This window comes from Mycteria americana, chromosome 4, assembly GCF_035582795.1.
Source record: "Mycteria americana isolate JAX WOST 10 ecotype Jacksonville Zoo and Gardens chromosome 4, USCA_MyAme_1.0, whole genome shotgun sequence".
In the NCBI taxonomy this organism is placed as follows: domain Eukaryota; kingdom Metazoa; phylum Chordata; class Aves; order Ciconiiformes; family Ciconiidae; genus Mycteria; species Mycteria americana.
The window spans coordinates 72,460,339-72,473,479 of NC_134368.1; the positions used below are offsets into that span (position 1 = coordinate 72,460,339).

Consider the following 13,141-nt stretch of genomic DNA (forward strand, 5'->3'; position numbering starts at 1 on the left):
TTAATGTATTTAAAAGTCTGTAGATTACCTTTTACTACAAAGGGCTGTACATCAGTGTCCGTGCAGGACTTACTCTATATTTATCTGTATTCCTAAACTTCAGTACAATGATATGCAGGCTTCAAAACACTTTCTTTGCTCTTTCATGTTTTTCATAACTCTAGTGTACCATCTAAACTAACACTTAGCTTAGAATTGCTGAAAGTGTTTTTTGGTGGATGAAAGTCTTGTTAGTTTCCCCTGTCCATTTGTGTTTAAAAATTGCCTGTGTCTAGTTATGTTAACAGAAGAACATTGTTTTTTCTTGTTTTAAGATTTCTAAAGAAGCCTTGATTGGTTTATATTTAGTTTGGGGTTTAAAGGTGTTTTTCTGTAAGCATGGGACAGAGGGAGGGGAGTAGAAGTTGGTTTTATTTTTCTTGGATTTCTCCTTCCTTCATATTTCCTAGCCTCCTGATTTTCAAATAAAAAATAAATAAGGCTCTAAATAAAAAATGGCTTTTGTTCACTCAAAATGGGACATGGATTTCTTTCCTTCCACAGAGAATAAAATTGGTACGACATTTGAGATCCATACCTGCTAAGAAAAGAACTAGAGGATAGCTTGCTGTGTTTTTCAGAAATACTGATGGGGGTTTTTTGTTTGTTTTTTCTCTTTTTTCCCTTCAGATTATTAATTTGGACTCTAATTTATTTTTTGTGGTGGCTGTGTATCAACCAAGCCATTCTTAGGAATTTAAAAGAAAAGGATTTTTTTCAGCAAAATAAGATGATGAAAACATTGGAGTATATTAGAATAATTTACTATATAGGATGTTGCTACATATAAAATATTTATATAAATATTTCAGGCTATACTACTGCTCAGGCAAAGCTATAGTACTGCTCAGGAAAAAGCACTAGCACTCTTGCAGTAGTGCTGTGCAAAGAGTTTGTAAAGAATTGCTACGGAGAAAGTGATTGGAGCAATATTTACTTATATAAAGTACACTGTTATTTTAGTTTTTTCTTTAACGACGTGTTTTCAAGCATGCTTTTTTCACAGTCCCTGCTTGAACAGAGAAATTAAGATATTTTCAAAGCATTAATGTTTTTCTTCCTCCTGTGTGTTCACTGGTTTTGTACTGATTCACTGAGTTTGTAGTGTCAAGTGTTTCTTAGACTTCAGCTGAGCCTTTGTTTTCATATGAATAAATGACAGGCAGCTGTAGAAACTTGGCATGTTTGCGCACTTTCTATATTGATGGATTGCTGTAGAGTGCTAACCTCCTGGCTGCTGAATAAATGTTGTGTTAAATGTATTTGATTAACTAGTTTTTGTGTTCTGGATTTCCACTTAGGTAAGTGCTTAAAGCAGCAGAATGTCTTAGGCAGACCTACTAATGTCTTTCATCCCCTCTGACTATACCGTAGGCAACATGAAGCACCATTTGACGGCAATCTAATAAGTCAAGAAGTGATGCTAAAGCATCAGGAAGAAGAAATGATGCAACTGCAAGCTAGAATGGCTCTCAGGCAGTCCCGACCTAACCTCTACCCAGAAGATGCAATTAAGTCCTCAATGCTTGACATCACCAGAGATCCGCTGAGAGAAATAGCCCTGGAAACAGCCATGACACAAAGAAAACTGAGGGTAATGCCCTGATCTCAGGTGAACTCTTTTATTTTCGTTGAAGCAGAGCAGTGTATTGACTGAAACTCTGATACCTGGGATTCATAAACTGTGTCCTGTAATAAACAGTCATCAACAGATTAAATACTAGGTGTTTGGTGTTGCCCTGATAGGAAAGACCTACTCTCACAGGGTAAGCTTCTGAGGTGTTGTGGCATTAGTGGCTGCATAGCCTAAAGAGATACTAGAACATACAGCAAGCCTTGACTAAAGATTGCATCGATTAAACAGTGTAGCGTCCTAACAGAGGTAAGATGTAGTTTTCTCCTGTATTCTGTGGTGTTTTCAACCACTTCAATTTGCATTTATTTCTCTTAGTGGAATGTGGATGTGTCCCACCACTATCAAAGGTTATTAAATGAACAAGTTGGGAAGGTAGAGAGGCAGAGAGGATTCATTTGGCCCTTGTGTTCACCCTGAATCATCGTGCAAACTCCCCTTTCCTTTCCCAGCTGTCTCAGTATGTGTATGAAATATAAAATTACAGAGAAAGAGGGAGACAGAGGTATAGGTAAATAGAGTGGCTGATGTTTAGAAGAGATGATGTCTTGATGCCCTCTGCTGCTTCATTCAGTGAATTGGATTTATTTATTATTATTATTATTTTAAGGATGGGAAAACTTGAAACAAGAATCAGGTGAATTTTCTGTCCTAATCCAGGGTAATATTTCCTATATCTGTCTCCAGTCCATAGCACTCTGACCAGTTAGTTCATGTAGGATTTAACTAACCAGGTTGGTTCCTCCCCCAGCCCTTAAGAGGTTTACGTGCAGATGTGTTACATATAGTTTGTGTTACATATAGTGTCCTGGTTTCAGCTGGTTTCAGAGTTAATTTTCTTCCTAGTAGTTAGTATAGTGCTGTGTTTTGGATTTAGTTTGAGAATAATGTTGATAACACACTGATGTTTTAGTTGTTGCTAAGCAGTGCTTACACTAGTCAAGGACTTTTCAGCTTCCCATGCTCTGCCAGGTGCACAAGAAGCTGGGAGGGGGCACAGCCAAGATAGTTGAGCCAAACTGGCCAAAGGGCTATTCCATACCATATGACATCATGCTCAGTATATAAAGGTGGGGGAGTTGGGCAGGGGGCAGCAATCACTGCTTGGGGACTGGCTGGGTGTCACTCGGCAGGTGGTGAGCGGTTGCATCACTTGGGGTTTTTTTCCCTGGGTTTTGTTCCTCTCTCTCTTTTGTTGTTTTCCTTTTCATTACAATTTTTAATTAGTAGTAGTAGTAGTATTTTCCCCCCCCATAATTATTAAACTGTTCTTATCTCAACCCACATGTTTTCTTACTTTTGCTCTTCTGATTCTCTCCCCCATCCCACCAGGGAGGGTGAGTAAGCAGCTGTGTGGTGCTTAGTTGCCAACTGAAGTTAAACCATGACAACACAGTAGGTAGTAGGCAGTAGCCAGTGAAGGTTTTCCCTCAAAAGGTGAATCTTGGGCCACTTCTTTAATGTGGTATTGAAGTGGGTATTGTGCAGAGGACTTCCTTTAACAGTTTGGACAGGTAACCTTCTATAATTTACAGGGTGAATTAGTAGAACAATTATTTGTCTACAGGCAGACAGAAATTGGCCAGGATCTCTGCTTGCACCCAGCAGATAAAATTAGGCTAATACATTTCAGTCTTCAGGAGATGAGTCTTGTGTGTTACAGGCAGAGATTTGTCAAGGCGGAATTGCCACCAATGCAGAAAACCTTAGTAATGTCAGGTAGTTGCTTACTGAGATAAGCCCAGATGGTCCCAATATGCAACCCACAGCCTGTATTTTAAAGGAAGGAAAATACAGTGTTGGCTTTTTGTCCAGCAAAGGAAGGAAAATATGCAGAGTAATAATGTTGGCAACACTGTAGCTTGCCAGTGGTATCTGGCACTCATGCTGGCAAAATCAGATTCTTTAGACTTGCCACCTCATGGGAGGAATTCAGTACAATTTTCTAGTTTTGGCCTTTGGTTCCTCTTTGGCATTTGCAGGGTAGAAGTTAACTATGCCTCAGTCTGTTGTTCCAGCAACACAGTGTTCATTCATACTCTTGTGATCTGCAGAATTTCTTTGGCCCTGAATTTGTGAAAATGACGATTGAGCCATTCATCTCCTTGGATCTACCGAAGTCTATCTTGGTAAGAAAGGGGCTATTCAGCAATCAGTGGTGGGTGAAGTATGTTAAACCAACAAATGTGCTTTTATCACAAGTGTGAATATGGGGATATTTTATTTCACAAAATGCAGACTAAGAAAGGGAAGAATGATGACACCAGGCGAAAAGTAAATGTGATGCTTCTAAGTGGGCAGAAGCTGGAGCTGACCTGTGATACCAAAACAATATGTAAAGATGTCTTTGATATGGTTGTTGCCCATATTGGCTTAGTGGAGCATCACTTGTTTGGATTGGCTACTTTAAGAGGTAAGAATAATGACTTGATGTAGTTGACAGGTACAGAATAAGAAGAATTAGCTACGTGGTGTTGAGAAAAGATAAGCAGACGCTGCCTGGCATTTACAAAGCATTTACTTTGAGTTACGCTCACTTGTATTGAGGCAAAATACATTCCTCAATGAAGAACAACTTCGCACAATAAAATTCTATGTTTACCTGAGTAATGGCAGCTCATCTTGGGCAGCCTTTTCCCTTTGGTTGCTGAGTTTTCTTCTGTGCTGTTTGTTGCCATCACTCTGACTAGTACCCCTCAGAGGACATGAAAGGGCTTTGGGTTCTGTTAATATGCCCTAGGCAATGTTGCAGCCTCTTGTGGAGGCAGACCCATTAGGATGCATAGGAGGGCCCCTTGTATATAGAGAGTTGCCTTAAGAAACAAGTATTTGCTCCTGAGCTGTTAATTTTTTGCTATTAGAACAGACCAGAAGTTGGACCTTCCCCCCCGCCCCCCCCCCCCGCACTGGGTAGAAGGTTATTGTGGCAAAACTAATGGCATTCAGACCCAAGTTTCCTGATGGCATGTCTCACAGGCGGTTACATAACTGTAGCGCTTCAGAATATTGGCGTGAGATAGAAGCCCTTAGCAGCCCAAGAGCTTACTCCATCCATGGCAGGCTCCCTGTGTTCTTGGCAATTTCAAAAGCCTTGAAAACATTTTGCAGAAATGTAAATGGGACAGAAGTAGTAAGGGAGGGAAGGAATGACAGATTTTAGATTTCCTATTGGATAAGAAATTTGAAATTTTAAAGAAACCCTAGCTCCTATTTTGTAGCTATCATGGAAGGTAACCTTTTTCTTTTTTTTATTTTTCTTTTTTTTTTCCACTGGTGCCTTTAGGATAACTATAAAATTATTTCTTCTGCCCTTATTCAGTGTTCCCTTTAATAGCTATTGTGCTTATAAGCCATTGTTAGTCAACACAAAACCTTACTGTTCAAAACCAAAGTTCAGAATTGTAAATATGGTCTTGATCCTCCAGCTGGAGAAAATATTTGGTTTTAATGTTTTTACCCATGTGCTTCCCTGTAACATTCATGGCAGACAATGAATTTTTCTTCGTTGATCCTGACATAAAGCTAAGTAAAGTAGCTCCAGAAGGATGGAAAGAAGAACCGAAGAAAAAGAACAAGCCCCCTGTCAACTTCACTCTGTTTTTTCGCATAAAGTTTTTTGTGGATGATGTCAGTCTTATACAGTGAGTGTATGAAATTTTTTTAACCCCTTAAGCCCTACATTTATGGACAGAAATTGGATATTAATCAAATACTGGAAACTTGCTATAACAGAAAGAGTACCAAAGATTGTGTGGGGTTTTTTGTGGTTTTTGTTTGTTTTGTTTTCCTGTTCCAGGCATACGCTGACCTGTCACCAGTATTATCTACAGTTGCGGAAGGACATCCTGGAAGACAGGATGCACTGTGATGATGAGACAGCCTTATTATTAGCATCCCTAGCTCTCCAAGCCGAGTATGGAGATTACCAGGCAGAGGTACACCATCAATTTCACCTTGGAGAAACTGTGTTCTTGCTGCTTAATTGAAGAATGGACTGTGAGCTGCCACACATACTTCACAGCTCTGCCCTGGACTGGAAGCTCAGCTGATATGCTGTTGGCAATTTTTGCTGTGGGCAAGTTTTCTTTTGGTCTAACACAGGGCTGTTGCAGAAACTAGTTCAAGATCTGGGTGTTGAGCCCTCTCTCTTCAGTGGAAGTAGAGTCAGGCTTGAATATGTGAAATTAAGCTCTGGGTCAGGGTTGAGATTCTGAATCCCTGTCCTTACACAGCTGTAATGTACGATTCTCTGTAAAATGAATATTTATGCTTCATTCATGCTCATCAAGTAGTATATGGAGATGCTATCATAAAAATGTTTTGTGTTGTAGGTGCATGGCATGTCATATTTCAGAATAGAACACTATGTCCCAGCTAGAGTGATGGAGAAACTAGATCTGTCTTACATCAAGGAAGAGCTGCCAAAATTGCATAGCACTTACATGGGTGCATCTGAAAAAGAGACGGAGTTAGAATTTTTGAAGGTAAGTGAGCAGCAGTTTGCTTCCTTCATCTGTGACTTAAGAAATTCCTCATGGGAATATGGGTGCATGGACTTAAAGCAAAAGCACAGGAAAACAGCTCAGGTTCTGAATAACACTGAAAGGAAGGAAGCTGAAAAGATCTTCTCAAAAGACGCATAATTACAAGTGAAAAGAAATCGTAATAGATGGGAAGGAAGTCCTTTCACTTTTTTTTCCAATCAGTAGTCTTCCTGCTTTAGCTCAAACTAGTTAAAAGCAGCTATTGATCCTTGTGTTTACTGTATAGGAAGCTATGATTATGACTCAGCACACCCTGCATTCCCTACGTCCTTTGTTCTTTCTGTTGAGAAAAAAATATATTTAAATTATGAAGAGTTTTGTTACAGCTAATACTGTTTACGTTGCTTGGTATGAAGCAAGCCAGAAGCATTACCAAGCAGACTACCTTGTGCAGGTACTATGTAAGATGATAGGAAAACTATAATCACAGATATATTTGGTTTATTCTAAAAGGACCCATTAAGAAATGCAATTATGTGTTTTGCTGCTGTTGCTCATGAGGTAATGATCAGGTCCTGCCTTGATACAATGGCTGCAAACAAGTTCAGTTTGGGGGTGATGGTTTGCTGCTGAGACACTGGATAACCATTACACTGTAATTCCACAGTCACACTGTAGTTCCACAGTCTCTTTGAGGTGGTGATGGAAGAGGCATTCAGCTGACTTTACCCCTTATAAGGCTGTTGCTCTTTTGGCAGAAGTGTTCTTGTAACTGAACCATGGAGAACAAGAGTAGGGGACTTGATCCTAGCTAAACCTAGTCTGACTGGGGGTGGGGTGGGGAGAGCAGTTAGATTCCCTCGTTTGATTCGTTACGTCAATCCCTTATGCCAGTACTGAAGAGACAGCAGGAATGAATGACTGGGAGTGCAAAGTGAGTGAAACTGCGTCTTTTGGCAGTTATGATGTCTTAATGTGGTCACAGAATTTCAGTGTTATTTGCACTAGAATTGCACTCTAATTCTGTGTTTTAAGAAATGTGTCGATAACAAGTACATCTGGCTAGTTACAGTTTGTTGCCAACAATTGATTTGTACAAGTTTGATTTACTCACAGATGTTCTTGATTCATGCTTTCATTGTTTGACTTCAATAAATGCTAGGTTCATTTGCTGTAGCATTTGGCAAGTCAAGAGGGTACTACCAAGACTTATAACCCTCTAGCGCAGCTGATGTGTCTCTGTTGTAACATCTGTAAACTGTATAAGTGGAATCACCAGGCAGAGAGGAATCTTTTTTCCTAAAATCCATACACATATATATGCATATATTAAAATATTTATGTAGAGGTATAATATTTATATAGGTATGAAAATCTTGTAAAAGCCTTAACTTCATATTCTTAGAAGTTTCATTGCATTGATCTGTACAGTTGTGTCAGAGGCTCACAGAATATGGGGTTCATCTTCATCATGTGTTGCCTGAGAAGAGATCCCAAACAGGTATCCTTCTGGGAGTGTGCTCCAAAGGAGTTGTTATTTTTGAAGTTCACAATGGTGCCCGCACACCTGTACTACGCTTCCCATGGAGAGAGACAAAGAAAATATCCTTTAGTGTAAGTCGGTCTCTTCTTCTATCTGTGTGTACATGTCTATATTTGTTATCTCCAGATATACTGGGTTTGTGTGTTTATTTTTGCAAATTAAGCCGCTGTTTTACAGCGTAATCTGACTACATTTTGTGTGGCTGAGCTGTGTTGTATTATGGGATTGAAATAGGATTTTTGATGTTTTAAAGATTTTTTTTTTCCTTTCTTTTTATTGCTTGCATTCTATGCTGCTGAGGTTCCAGCCTCAGAAGAGAGTTTAGCACCTGTGTTTTTGCAAGTCTATATTGATGTGAAACATAGCTTCCCTGCCTTCTAAAGAAAGAGCTATTACAAAGATAGATCAAGGGCTTCTCTTAGCATGGGGAGAAGCTCTGCCCATTTACTGCATTTCTGGGCAATCTGCCCATGCTGCCGTATGGGACTTGGGTAATGAAGGAGCGCCAGGGTGAGAATTCTGTATTAGAGGACTGGGTACTGGCAAATGCCACTACTCAGTGTAACTAGGGGAGGTGTACCTATGTTGCTTTTAAGTTGTTATATTTCCAAGAGTAGTTAAGTTAAACTATAGTGGATGACAGGGGCTGACACTTGATCTGGACAATACCAGCCAACTTTAGTGGATAGACCATAATCTGGTGGTCATGTGTCAGTTTTTAATGAGGTTTTGAGCTTCAAATGCTTACCTTTGTATAGGTTTTGAAAACAGTACTTCTAACTCTGTCTGATACCTTATTGAAAAGCTACAGCCTGTTTCATCTGCGATATGACTTTAACTAGAGTTGGTAAATTGAAGCTTAAAAATTACTAAAAAGATAAGTTTAAGATCTGGAACATTAACTGATAGATTTCATAATTAGATGGGTATCTGGTTCTTTTTCTCTTGAGTGGCAGCATTCCTTGTGACTTCCTCGGAGGCTTTTGAAAACCCCATCCTGCAAAATGTAATAGTACTGGTTGTCATTAGTCAGCACTAACAGTAACAGAGACAGATTAAATAATAATAAAGTACCATCTCAGCTAGCCCAGAAGTAGCTTTAAAGTGCTACTTTGTAAATCTCAAATTACTTTCAACCCCTATTTTAACAGAAATCTCTCTCATCAGTGCATTTTGCTTCAGGAAAGTTTGAATGCTGTAACTGCACAAGCAAATGCAAAATTCTTTGTAGGCTAAAAGAAATCATTATCTTCAACTTTTTTCTTTCTCCATCATGTAGAAGAAGAAAATAACTTTGCAGAACACGTCAGATGGTATCAAGCACGCATTTCAGACTGACAATAGTAAGACTTGCCAGTACCTTTTGCATCTCTGCTCTTCCCAGCATAAGTTCCAACTACAGATGAGAACCAGGCAGAGCAACCAAGACACTCAGGACATTGGTAAGGACTGTGATGCTGTGTTGGTTTTTAACAGCAATCTATATGTAATTTTGTAAGGAGAAAAACTGAACTTGAGCTTCAGTAATTCTGCTGAGTGTTACATATATGTAGCTCTACATTTGGAGGATTTATACTATAAAGAGAATCTACTAGCTAAGTTTGTTTAGGTTTTGTTTAAGGGGAAAAAAAGAGTTGGCAGATCACACAGAGCTGTCACACAGTAGCTTCTCTAAAATAAAAAGAATCTAAAAATAAGTCACTAACAGTACTTTCCCATTTGATTAATGGCTTTTGGCTTTTTTCAGAAAGAACTTGAAGATATTTCAATAGTAGAATTTTTACCTTTTGCTTAATGTGAAATGAATTGGTTTGATAATGTGGAATTACAGGTAAGATGGTGTGATCATGTGAGGGCAAATACAATAGGGAGCATGTCATGATGCTGCATCTGTAAGCTGTGGGTGTAGCTGTCTTTATTCTGCTTATTGTTTGGTGGGCCTAGTAAGGAACAACACTGATGGTAGTCAATTTTCTTCAGAATTGCCATCTAATTTGTGTGTATAATAGAAAATATAAAGGTGTTCTTTTTAGATAGAAAATATTAATTGGAGAATGCAATCATTGAAAAAACCTTCTGTACTAATTTCTTCACTATTTGGAGCAGAGCTCACTTGGCTGGTTGGCCTTCGGTGCAGCCTAGAAGTGCTATTTTGGTCAGTCTGCCTGCTCATTCTTTCTTTGTTCCCTGTTTTTATCTGTCTGCATTCCAGCTGCTGTTAATCCAGACTTCCACCAGCATAGCTGGCATGGAGTTTGACCCCACTGCTGTGGAGATTGTGATGTCTAATTTAAAAAAAAAAAAAAAAAAGGAGGGGGGGGGGGGCGGGGGGGAAGGCATGTGGCAACTATGCAGCCTTTTTTCTATTCTGTTGGGCTCAACCAACTAGTGCAAAGAAATAGGACCAAGTGACTTAAAGCATTTATACCATTCACTAACTTAGTGCTTGCTTGTCCTGAATTGCAAAGAAAAGCACTACATTAGAGGCTTTCTTGGCTAGGCAAACTTGGTTGCTCTTACAGATGCAGTATGTGTTGTGCTTTGGGAGTCTGGAGAATAATAGTTTGCTTCTGTGCAGTGCAGATCACTTGGAATTCAGAGGTCTCAAATTTCATCACGTTCGTAATCAGAAGCAAATAAATCAGTATTATGGTTAATTCCATTACACTTGGTTATTAAAAGAAAAAACAATTCAAACAAAAAGTTTGCTTTTGTCATAACTTTACTAATCTAAATTGATTAGCCATGTTTCTCTTTCCTGCATATATATATATATGCATATAGCAATAGAGTTACTAGAATAATATTTTAAAAAAGAGAACGTATTGTAATACAGGTAAGAGAAAACAATGATGAAGCAGCTAGTCAAAATAGCATATTAATTATAAGTACTGCTTTTCTTTTGTTGGAGCAGTGAAATCCCAGGCAGTATTTGAGAAGCATTATTCCTGGCCTGCAGAAGCATCAAGTTTGGGGTTTTTTTTTCCCAGAGCCCTTAAAATGTTAGTAAAAACTGGTGGTTGGAAGCACTCAGCAAAACAATAAAGAAAAGGGCAGGTGACAATATCATTAACTCAAGGCTGATCACCACAGGAAGTGTAACGTTTTGAAGGTTCCTTACTTAAGGACTGATTTTGGGTTAACAGCACAGTGAACACAAGCATGTGCCTGTAATGCTTGCAGTGTTCATGGGGTGGTGTAGCAGACTTCAGAAGATTAATATGCTTTTGAAGATTCTTTAGAAATACAGTATTAGAGTGTCTTGCAAGACTCACCTTGATTTCAGCCAATGAATGGAGAAAATATTTTGAGACAAGGGAGAAGGCCTGGCATGCATAGTGACAGTGAACAAATTTTCATGGAACATAACAACAGAGGATGGAGGCATAAGGGAGCGCACTTTATAGCCCCTGTGATGTACCATTACACTTTTTCACTTGCTGCACAATGTCTTCAGTGCCCTGGGAGAACACATGTAAAGCTAATAGAAAGAATTAGGCTTGGAAAATAAAAGGAAAATGCCTCTTGAAGAACATTCTTTCCGCACTAATAGAAAGAGATGAGGCACAAAGTTTTAAAAAAAAAAAAAAATACTAGCAGTTTTATGGTACATAAGAAAGGAGATAAGCTACATGAGGAATGATGGTTTCTTTTTTGCATGACTTCTGTGATCGTACAGTGAACAGAACCAAGCACTGAGTTTTAAGGTGGACGTTTGGATTTCTGAAAGGGCATATAGAAAACCACAAAGATGAAGTGAAGGTTAAGTCAGCCTTACAAAGGATGAGTTTTGAGTACATGAGAATTTTCAGTTTAGGGGTTGGCAGAAGGTGTGAAAGGCCTAATGTCTATATAGATAATGATGTGAAAGTATTAATCTGAAATCCATAGGGAAATCCTGTTTGGTGTTCACAGGGGGTAGGTACGACATCAAGAGAAGAGAGCTTAGAATATTTTATTAAGGTACTCTTCCCCAGGATGGGAACATGACAAGAGTGAGTGCCATTGATAGCGTCTGTTGGAGTCAGGAAACTGAGATTTGTGGATCTCTGGTCTGATCGACCAAAACCATTCTTATGTAGCTCATCTAGTCTGTCTGGTTGCTATGGCTAGAGGAGGTATTTGGTGTGGGTAAGGAAGTGGTAGCTGTATACTAACTCACCTTCAAAAAGGACAGAAAAATACCTTCCACAGCTAAATCTTCTCAATCTGGATGCCTATTATAGAGAAAGCATGAGTTACTGTTGCAGTTAATTCCTGCCCTAGGTATTGGAGGAAGGAATGTCTTTTGGAATGGCAGTGCTGAGGTTGCATTTGCCAAATATACTCTTTAATGGTGAATACTTCAGCATTTAGTAAAGTTAATGGATGATGTGTACCAAAAAGTAGCATTTTCCGTTTGGGTTGCAGTGCAGCTTCCTAAAGTAGCTTATTTCCTAGCTGTATGTAGAGTTTAGAAAAAACACTAGTTAACCCTACATCAGAAATATATATGCAGTTTGAATTGCTTTTCCTCAGACTTCCCTGTGTAATGACTCCAAGACATCAGTGAAGTTTATGAAGGGTTCAGATGACCTGATTTCCTTTAAGGACTCTAACCAGCAAACACATTGCCACAGCTTATCAAGTTTCTGTGCGAGAGCCAAGCCACAGGAACTTAACTGCTAGCTTTAGGAGGCAGTTAGGCTAATGGAAATGAGCTCTACTCAGCTTTGCTCTGAATTAAGAGGGGGTAAGGCTAAGTTGTATTATCTTGCATTTGCTTTCAGCTAAGAACATCCACCCAGACAGTTCCCACGACTCAGCTGACAGTAATTTAATTACAATGCAAAACCTGTTTATCTCTGCTGCTAAAGGGAATCCTAGTTCATGAGTCAAAAAGTCTGGCAAACCCCAGTCAACACATTCTGTTCTGTGCTAAAACATTTAGGATGTTTCTGGCGGGGGAAGTACCTGAGTGAACTGATGCTCTTTAACCAGGTAGAGATGCTGCCAAGCCCCCACTACTTTGCAGCTGTACTGTAAGGTTGTCACGGACTAATGTGAAGAAAAGTAAGCAATGGATGGTTGGAAGTTTGGTAGGATCTGATAGTGTAGAGGTGGGGGAGCCCTATTTGTTCAAATTCTGGAAAAGACTTGTATGAGCAGGTTAAAGAAAGTGTAGTCTTCCAGGTCATTTGGCTTGAGGATATTATTTGCTTTGCAGAAAGAGATGATGTGCTGTATATAAGGCACAGCAGTTTAACAGGGAATATGAGTCTTCATACTAATAAGGGGATAAATATTCTGCTATTCTGTGTTTTTGGACTTCAGTGTAATAGATGGTCAGGTTAGTGTAATGTCATGAACTCCAAACTTTGCCTCCTGAACAAACTACATGGTGGTTGTTTATATGTACCTGATGATGGTACATACTTCTGAGCATCTGGAGAAAATATGCTT

The 13,141-nt window shown here is 39.2% G+C and overlaps 1 protein-coding gene across 6 annotated transcripts in view; it reads left to right on the plus strand.

Moving 5' to 3' along the window:
- The window catches only part of PTPN13 (protein tyrosine phosphatase non-receptor type 13), a 129,882-nt gene that overhangs the window by 81,583 nt on the left and 35,158 nt on the right, over window positions 1-13,141 (plus strand). For all 6 annotated transcript variants that reach the window (XM_075500853.1, XM_075500854.1, XM_075500856.1 and 3 more), the window contains 8 exons: window positions 1,414-1,633; window positions 3,727-3,801; window positions 3,911-4,085; window positions 5,160-5,313; window positions 5,469-5,607; window positions 6,004-6,156; window positions 7,588-7,770; window positions 8,979-9,141. In XM_075500853.1, the coding sequence (XP_075356968.1) occupies window positions 1,414-1,633; window positions 3,727-3,801; window positions 3,911-4,085; window positions 5,160-5,313; window positions 5,469-5,607; window positions 6,004-6,156; window positions 7,588-7,770; window positions 8,979-9,141 (1,262 nt within the window). The remainder of the gene's footprint in view (window positions 1-1,413; window positions 1,634-3,726; window positions 3,802-3,910; window positions 4,086-5,159; window positions 5,314-5,468; window positions 5,608-6,003; window positions 6,157-7,587; window positions 7,771-8,978; window positions 9,142-13,141) is intronic.